The sequence below is a fragment of the Sabethes cyaneus genome, chromosome 1, assembly GCF_943734655.1.
Source record: "Sabethes cyaneus chromosome 1, idSabCyanKW18_F2, whole genome shotgun sequence".
Taxonomy (NCBI): Eukaryota; Metazoa; Arthropoda; class Insecta; order Diptera; family Culicidae; genus Sabethes; species Sabethes cyaneus.
In genome coordinates, this window is record NC_071353.1 from 130,507,461 (window position 1) to 130,517,077 (window position 9,617).

At 39.1% G+C, this 9,617-nt stretch overlaps 2 protein-coding genes across 4 annotated transcripts; one reads left to right on the forward strand and one right to left on the reverse strand.

Annotated features, from left to right (window-relative positions):
• Positions 1–2: 2 nt before the first annotated feature.
• Positions 3–3,731, reverse strand: LOC128739458 (tetraspanin-13). 3 transcript variants are annotated; one of them, XM_053834964.1, is made up of 6 exons: positions 3,642–3,731; positions 3,289–3,415; positions 2,942–3,109; positions 2,654–2,863; positions 2,459–2,587; positions 3–1,526 (listed from the first exon to the last, which is right to left on the reverse strand). In XM_053834964.1, exons 2-6 carry the CDS (start codon positions 3,346–3,348, stop codon positions 1,428–1,430), a joined length of 666 nt encoding a protein of 221 aa, XP_053690939.1. In that variant the 5' UTR covers positions 3,349–3,415; positions 3,642–3,731; the 3' UTR covers positions 3–1,427. The 3 variants fall into 3 exon arrangements, with proteins under 3 accessions (XP_053690939.1, XP_053690929.1, XP_053690921.1); XM_053834954.1 differs by having other exon boundaries at positions 3,289–3,435; positions 3,642–3,696; XM_053834946.1 differs by lacking the exon at positions 3,642–3,731 and having other exon boundaries at positions 3,289–3,455.
• A 3,759-nt stretch (positions 3,732–7,490) lies between these two features.
• LOC128746230 (cap-specific mRNA (nucleoside-2'-O-)-methyltransferase 1-like) lies at positions 7,491–9,617 on the forward strand. The gene is made up of 2 exons (XM_053843278.1): positions 7,491–9,023; positions 9,081–9,617. Exons 1-2 carry the CDS (start codon positions 7,491–7,493, stop codon positions 9,615–9,617), a joined length of 2,070 nt encoding a protein of 689 aa, XP_053699253.1.

Consider the following 9,617-nt stretch of genomic DNA (forward strand, 5'->3'; position numbering starts at 1 on the left):
TTTTTAAGACCATCACACAACTGGGAAAGCATTTCTGACTATTTTGCATTATTTCCTTCAGCCGCTATAACAGTATAAACCACAGATATTCGAAGTGATGCTTTATAGTAGGGATTGATTTCATTTTTTGATATTATAAATTCTCCTATCACTGTGTGTCATTTATAGGTTTGTAATCCAGAACAATTACCCTGGTTTCGAATGTCATTGCTCAGGTAACTCTGGTTATAGTTGGAAAGCCTTAACTCTAGCAGTGAGTAAGCCATAACATTTTGAAAACCTACAAGAAGAAGACGTCGATAGCTTTCATTCATCGGTTTTTCTTTAATGAAAGCAAAATGCAGAAAGCTCTGCTGTCCAATTAACTTTAAACTATAGTGTTTTATTACATGTCTTAACATTCGCGGTTTTGAAATAAGAGAGCGTCATTGAGGAACAAAGTACATCTAGTATAATTATCAGTTCACGCCAGAATTCTCTATTCGAACAATTAGCAGATATTTATACAAAGCTGGTGGCATGTTTTTCTTTTTTTTTTTTTTTGGTGCTAGGATCTATTTTTCCTTATGGACAAATCACTACTGCACCTGTTTGTTAAGCTTTTGCAATTCTTTACGCTGTTGACTAAACTACATACAACATTTGATCAACATTTTGATAGACTTTATCCTGACGACAGCATTCCTAAGGTGTACATTTTAATTGTAGATTGTTTAAAAAATAAAATAATGTTGTTCTACCTTTGCCATTTATACCACAATCGGTAAGTTTACGTATACGTTACTAGTGCAAAGGTTATACCGTAATTTAGCCTTATTTTCACATTTCTGTTAACGGCTGTTATTTGTTCTCTACATTGTTCAGTAATGTCATATGATATGGTACCTGTCCAAACTGTATGATTTGTCAACTAAGCAAGTTGGACAGGAGATTTCAAGAGGCGTGAGATAAAGCAAAAAATAAAGTTGGTTTCTTTTCTCAGACACGACGAGGTACAAAAATTAAAACTAAAAATCACACAAAATTTTCATTGAAAAAACCTACTTAAAAGTAAACTTAAAACGCAACGATGACTTTTTAGCATTTGAAGCCTTCACACAGAACAGACCCTTGAAAACAAAAAGTTTCATGCTACCACTGTTGATAGGTTTATCACTACTCAAACATAGCCCCGTTTCCTGGAGAATAAAACTAAAGCAAAACGCATTGGATTTAGAATAATTAGCACAACCATTGTTCGTTTTAAATTATCTAACTAATCCTAATGTCGGTGCGCCAACAGAATGAGTATTATTCTTGTTTTCGTTTCCATCGATTTTTTGGTTGTTCCTGTTACATGAATTGCTTGGGACTAGGTGCTTTACACCAGCATCCCCCAACCATATCAGTCTAATTTACCCTGACTTTGCTTTTCGCACTAACTTCATCTAGTAAACGTAGTTGCTTTGAGGGAAAATTGCTCTGGCCGGCAAATGGTCTGGATCCTGCTGATTGCGGTAGCGTCTGGTCAGAAAAACGGCAATAATCTTTCGGTTCGGATTGTTGTAAGTCGAAATACGAATTTGAGAAGAGCAATAAAAGCACGGTTAATCGTATTGAATTGCACTCATGTTTTCGTTTAAGGTAAGCTGAACAAACATGCAATAACGAAGAACTTTCGGAATAACCAAACATAAGCATAGAAATAGACAACACAGTGGTAAACAACAAACGACGAATTGGTTCGTTTTGCTCTAGTACTGCGCATTTGCACCAATTTATATTGAAATAAAGGAGAGGATTCGAAGATCGACAGAGTGCAACACCAATTGGTTTGGAGAGAATCTAGTCGAAAATTCCAAGCTAGCAAATTGTGCACTTTTTACATGGACGGCTCACAGGTTTTAGCAGCAAACTAAATAAGGCCACAACAACAATGTCGGATATATACCATCACGCACGTACACACACACTAACATGTAAATACGAAAACCAGTGGAAATTATAATTTACCATCAAAGGATTTATTAGTGATGAAATGATTACGGGCACTCGCCATCATTCGCGCTGTACCAATATCCTATCATCCAATGCAAATCCAAAACAAAACAAACCAATAACTCAAATCATTCAAAACAAAAGAAAACTTAAACTTCTTAAAGATCCGTTACGGGATCCTCCCAATCTTAGAGAAAAGCACTCGGATTGCCCCGAGGATCCTTTTGGTTGCGATAGCGCACAGTCAACCAGACACCGATAAACTGTGTTCGCGATTAGAGCGAGAAGTACAGAATGAATCGCAAAGGCCACCATCGCGACGACCGAGCAGCATAAAAACAAAAAAAAAAAACGAAAAACAAATCCATGCCAGCATGAAACGAGTTAAAATTTAGATAACAAATGTAAAACCAAAACAACGGGAATGTTAGTCAAAATAAACGAAACTAATGTAAAGCCAAAGCATTCGCTTAGTACGTACCTCGGTGAAACTGAAAAATAGTCCTATTCCACCGGACAGGCGGAATGCGTAGTCGATCGTACTTTCCAGCTTCGGCATGCATGGGGCACATTCGCAACCCTCAGGAGCTTCTTTCGGGCAACAGTAACGCTGAAATAAAAATCAACTTAAATAGCACCACTGTGTGTTGGATCGTATTCGGTAAATATAACTAACGTTCACTTCCGCACAGGACGGGTGATCGTCGGTGGTGGTCGCGTTGAATCCGCAACACAGGAATTCCTGCTGAACTTGCTGCTTGATGTCTGCCGGCGCCAAAGACCAGCCCTGCTCGGCAAACTGTCGCTGCTGCTCCTGGTTCACAGCCAAGCAAGAGCAAGCAATCGAGAACTGAATCAGGAACAGCATAAACAGGATTATCATGTACTGTAAGTAGAAACGAAAACAAAGGGTTAAAGCTTATCACTAGTTTGTGCCCCCTATCCACAGTGCTGTTTTACTCACGAAGAATAGCATCACTTGGTGGTGCTTCACCGCTCCGATCAGACCAAGGACTGAGATCAAGATCAGGATCACTCCACAAGCTAGGATACCTCCGATGATCGGAAGGTTAGTTACGATCGACGAAGCACGACCGTAAACTCCGACTCCAATCAGGAGAAATCCAACCATCTAGAAAAAAAGTTATTTTAAAATTTTCAACCATTTCCTCCATTCCTATTATCAGCTTCGGAAAGTGGCGTCAATAAGCCAAGGATAAAAATAGAAAATTCAATAGCGATCGAATGACAAAACAGATTATGAATGGCTGTGGCAGTCAGCAGACATCCTACGCAAAAGCGGAAACTTACAACATAGAGGATATTCAATGCAATCAGTGCATTTTTGGAACAGCTGAAACCACCGCACATTGTGTCGAATAATTGGAACTGTATTTATCGCCACTGCACTTCCAGTGAACTCACTGCTGTTACAATGCTACAATGGATTAGTTTACTCTGATAAATAAAAATGCCCTAAATTATTGTCAATTGCAAGGAAAATTGTACCATCCAAAGTGCGATATCGCTCATAAAAGTGCTATTTTGCATTAAATCGTTTCGGTATCTTCGGCGCACTTTTTCGTTACCTTCCAAGCAATAAGTGCGCCGAAGATACCGAAACGATTTAATGCAAAATAGCACTTTTATGAGCGATATCGCACTTTGGATGGTACAATTTTCCTTGCAATTGACAATACAACACTTTTCACCAAGGAACTTTCGCCTTCTCTTGTGCAAAGATTTTGCGAAAGTTTTTTTTTAATTTTCAATGGCGTTTGGACACTGCACGCTCATTAATGGGTAATTGAAATTGAGAAAAATTTAACTCATTTTCAGTTTTGGCCTATGGTTCATGTCAGACCAACGGGATGACATTAGCGAATTTCCCAATAGAAAATTTTGACAGATGCGATTTAACGCATCTATCGACGAAATAGGATGCCGAAGAAATCAACCTATTAATCAACCGACTTCGTCGGATCGCGTTGGGTGGTTTGTTTTAGAGTGACTATATACAGAGTGGCGCCAAGTCATCCCAAATGTATGCAATGCGGTTTATCCTAGGTTTTTCTTTCTCTTTCCTGCATACGCGTTGGATAGGTTGTCTGCTCGATTGGAATGACACTGACAGATAATTATCATTCCAATTTTGACATTGTCGCCACTCTGTATATAGTCACTCTAGTTTGTTTATAAGGTTTTGCACGGGCGAGCATAACCTCACTTCTTTGACGTCTATCAGTGGTTTGTTTACATAGACTTGGAACATGGGTTAACAAAGTTGAAACTGAATATTGCTTAAAGCCTAGTATCCAGCTGAAAAGAAAATAGCTCAAGAAAAAATCCTGGTATTTACCGAAGAAATTTTGAGAACTGCAAGGCAAGCAATTATCTGTCATTTTTTCTTGTGGTAATAATTGCGCCGGATATTATTCCGTACGGAAAAGTGACGTTTCAATTCACTGGCATGTAAAACTGCGCCATCTGAAAGTAAAACAATATTTCTTGTGAGGTGCATACTGGTAAAGAAATCGCAAACGGAAAATCTTTTCTTCAGCATTTCTTGGCCTATCTTTTTGCACATTTCTTTTCAGGTCGATACTAGGCTTAAGGCCTTAACGGCAAGTCAGAGAAGCACAAAAACTACCATTCCGAATAGTTTGGAGGGCGACACTGCTGGATAATATGCTTTTAAAACGTTTAACTCCAATTTATGCATATCGCGTTCGCCTAACAAATAGTAAACAAACCACGAGTAGATGTCAAATGGGTGAATTGCGTTCATTCCGGTTCATTCGTGACGTCACCTTGCAAAACCTAATTCAATCCGGGTTGGAACTGGATGAATTTTATCTATCAGATAGGAGCAAATAAACACAAAAAATTCATCCAGTTCCAATCCGGATTGAATAAACAAATTCGCTATAAGTATACTTATTTACATGTTATTGTATAAATAAAATATGTACAAAGGTTTTACATGGCAATTCCAAAGTTAAACTTCAATTGGGTATTTTAATTTCCCCAAAAAAGTGGATTTTTTCACCTTATTTGATAGCTCGTCGTTTTCTGCATCTAACAGTTCTTTTTTTATTTCAACTAGGCCAATATTTAATGAAAAAATTAATAAAAATCAAAAATAGAATGATTTGCTGTTTGACAGATATCAACCAAGCTGATTGATTGAAATGATGTCAGAAGTTCTCTCCCTCCCTTCTATCTTTCTGATACAGCCCTTCATTTTGACCGAGCTTTTGACAGCTCCCGTATGAAACCTGTATCGTCCGATGACCATAGTTTATCTATTCACTGTGTTGTCTAAGGTGAGCTGAGAAGAAAAGTGGGTTACTTTTCAGCTATCGTCTTATCCCAAAAAAAATTTTTAAATTAAAAAAATGCTATTTTTATTACATTCACTCGTCAAATTTGAAAAAGTCTTCATGTGACGATACAGTGACATCATATGTTACCATAATATGTGAAAATTTATATACCGCTAAAATACCCAATTCATCTATATCTATTCTATCATTGCAATTATCAATGAAGGTCACGGGGCGAATCATTTCAAATTTATTAAATATATTATTAAATATATTTATGCATATTTACATATTTTTACCCGGGTGCTAAATATATTTACCGGTATTGATGAATATTTTACGAAAGTCCCAAACAGTATGTGCCAAGAGTCGTTATGATGAGGTGGACACATTTAAAATAGTAAATATATTTATCACATATTGAATAATAAAAATATCCTACATAAAATTTATGCAGGAAGTGATTTACCCCGTGATGAAGGCTGTTAAAATCTTGAGAATATTTGTTCTTGTAGATACCGATATTCCATCCCATAATGTTGGCCGTAGCAGATCCTCACAATTAAAGGAAAGACAAATTCGCTATAGACCAAATCAAGGTGACGTCATCTGGCAGATACTGGCGCCCTTGTTTACAAACAGACCGTAGAATCCAAAAAAGTTTCAGCTGTTTAAACGGCAAGTTTGTTGTTTAAGTCGAGTTTAAACAGCATTGGGACTAAATTTAAAAATCATTATGCCTGTAAAATGTTGAAATACACGCTATATTCCCTATAAACGGAAAAGAAAGTTTTTCAAAATGTAAACAAGGGCGCCACTATCTGTCAATTGACGGTATGATGATTTGGTCTATTAGACAAACTCCCACGCGAAAATTAATACCGTGTACCCCCGTTGGTATGACCTTTAATCTGAACATTTTTAATCTGTGCCCCGGTGTAGAGTGACTATATACAGAGTGGCGACAAGTCATCCCAAATGTATGCAATGCGGTTTTTCCAAGGTTTTTCTTTCTCTTTCCTGTATACGCGTTGGATAGGTCGTCTGCTCGATTGGAATGACACTGACAGATAATTATCATTCCAATTTTGACATTATCGCCACTCTGTATATAGTCACTCTACCCCGGTGGTATGACTGCGTTCACATTAAAAACTGATCAAACGTCACACACAATTGACGGTAAAGTTGACCGGTAAATTTTAAAAAAACAAAAAATCTTAATGCATTTCCTCTTACTCAGGAGCTTTGACAATATAGCTCATATGCAACTTACCTCTCTTCAGCACTCAAAATAGACCATTTTAGTCAAAACTGCCGAGCCAATTTCGTCTTCTACAAACCGAACCTTTAGAATTCGCGCATGTTTGAAATGTTTTCAAAACGTTTGTTTTCGTCAAATCAAAACAACAAGTTTATAGGGTGCGCGTCTTGCGCATGTGTGAAAAGGAATAGAGTTACCAAATATTCAGATTAAAAATGAACTCGCCCAATCTGAACGAGCTGTTTTTCTTATTAGCGGGGGTTGAGTGTAGCATTGTTGTTTTCTGCTTATCCCAGTTCCATACGTTCCTTTAGTTTTGCAATGTCAAAATTGGAATGATAATTATCTGTCAGTGTCATTCCAATCGAGCAGACGACCAACCCAAGGCGTATGCAGGAAAGAGAAAGAAAATAAGCATTGCTATAGAGCATTGCATACTTTTGGGATGACATGTCGCCACTCTGTATACAGTCACTCTAAGCGAATTGAGTTTTTTTCTCGATAATCCATTACGTAACTTGCGAATGGCTCTGATCCTTTAAAAGGGTTTTTGAGGAGAAGAAATTAATGCTAACTTTTTTTGTATAAAATTGGTAAAATCCGTAAAATCATATAAGCGTGTAGTGTCAAGTCGAAGCAATTCGCTTTGACGGCATTAAACGATCTCTTGCACACTCATAGAAATGCCCGTATGTACGTGTGGGTGAAAATCTGCCAAAATGTTTCGATCTCTTGCGCTCTTCAAGAAATTCCTATTCCGCTTCACCCCTACAGTAAACTTTTGGAGGTGGCAGCAGCTTACGTTCGTCAACGCGAATCGAAGCATTTCATTTTCCTCGTGTAAAAGTCCGTAATTATTTTTGGAAAAGTGATTATATTTATAAGTATTTTCTAACTTGTATTCTTTTTCAGCATATTCAAAAATGCTAACGGCAGACAGAGTGTTGATGCGCGTAGCGGAAGCGGAATCCAAGCATCATGTTTTGGAATACGATCCTCTATGGCCAAAGGTAAAAATTGATCCAGACACATGGATTCAAATTGGGCCCCGCAAGGACACCATCGCAGACGAAACGAACTACTGCAAGCCGGAGCTGCTGCAGAAGCTCTTACGGATGAAATCTTCCCTTGACAATGTCCATTTCCGCCAGGTTCGAATGGCTGGTAAGCAGGTCAATCCATTTGAGGTTAACAATGGTCAGTTCATGAATCGGGCCGCAGTTAAGATTGCCAGCATAGATGCGATGTTCGATTGGACGCTATGTCAACTCTTGAATGGCGACACCGTGGATCTGTTTTATTTTGTGGATATCTTCGGCGGTCCCGGTGGCTGCAGTGAATATGTTTTATGGCGTAATGGAGGCTGGAATGCCAGGGGTTTCGGATTTACTACTAAAGGTGATTACGAATTTCTACCGGAAATGTTTCGTGCTGGTTGTCCGGAAACGCTGGATGCGTTTTACGGTCCTAACGACAGCGGAAATATATTTGATCCCAGCAATATGCGTGGTTTCATCGATTATGTGAAGGCGCAAACGGACGATCTTGGTGTGCATCTAGTGATGTGCGACGGAGGATTCTATGTAAAAAACAATCATCAGGAAGTTATTTCGAAGCAGCTCTATCTTTGCATAATATTGTTAGCCATCAGTTTAAATCGCCCGGGAGGTCAAGCAATTTTGAAGGTATTCGATTTATATACTCCATTCAGCGTTGGATTAGTTTATGCGTTATCCCAAAGTTACGGGAAAGTATCGATCGTTAAACCGGTTACTTCTCGTCCTGCAAATTCCGAACGATACCTGGTGTGTCAAAATCGCCTTAACGATGATCAAACATTCGGTGACTATTTGTACTCGATCAATCGTGTTTTGTGGGAACAAAAACATGCTGGCTACGACATTCAGCATATCATTTCTCCACAAATCTTGGAGCAAAATTCGGTTTTCTGCGACTTTATCCGTAATTCAAATAACGAATTTGCTTCCAAACAAACTCAAGGGCTCAAAATGTTGCTTTCCGCTGTTTCGCAAACCCACAAACTGGAATCAGTCAATCGAGAACTGCTCCAGTCGACGCTGTGGCGTCTCTGGAAGCTGGACCACAAATGCTTATCTTTAGCTGCAAACGACAAGAACAAATCCGCCTCCGATTATGCGGGGCAGTTTATTGATGCTTCGACGTTGAAATTGCTCAAACTATTAGATACGGTTATATGCGACAGGAAAGCTCTTCGGGAGCATTTTAGGGACCCTCAGGAGTGGAGTTTCTTACCGCTGGACGTCACGGTTGAGCAAGGCAAATCGATTCGAACCATGTTTCTGAGCAAGGGAAATGGAAACGTTTTCTATTTCGACCGGAAGGATGAAGAATGGCGTCAATACAAGGAGTACCAGCTGATCCTTTCGCCTCAAACATTGTTGTATGGGGAGATTGTCGAGGAGATTTCCGTTAAGGTATCAATTTTTATTACGCTCTTGAATGTAAAATTAATCGAAATTTATATTTGACAGGATAACACTCAGAAACTTATTATTGCCCTGCATATCATCGATGCTATTTTCCTCGGAGGTATAGACGTGCGCAGCTTTCCTTTAAGCAAACGGAATGCAATGTGTAGCAAGTTTGCCAAGGCGCTCAATCGGCCGTTAGCTTCCAAGAGCAACAGTATCGTGCGCTCTATCCCGGTTCGCTGTAAACAACCGCTGCCGATGGCGAGCCTCGATGCATTCTTCAACAACATCTCGATCAATCAGCTGCCCAATGGTACGAAAGTACTCGGCTGCGAAATCGATAGTTTCGATCCGGCCGAAACGAAACGGTTCTATATTCCTCGTGGACTTCTCTTCATTCGTCACTCGCAGGCCAAACCTTTGAAGTCGGTTCAAACGGATCTGGAGTTCGACAAATCGTTCGTCAGCCGTCATCTCTGGCCGTGGAGCAAAACCAGCCAAATTTATTCGTCTTCGCAATGTTTCGATATTGCCAGAGAAGATAATCTTGTTTATCGTGTTGATTTTGATGAACTTCTGGAGGAGTTTGATGATTAA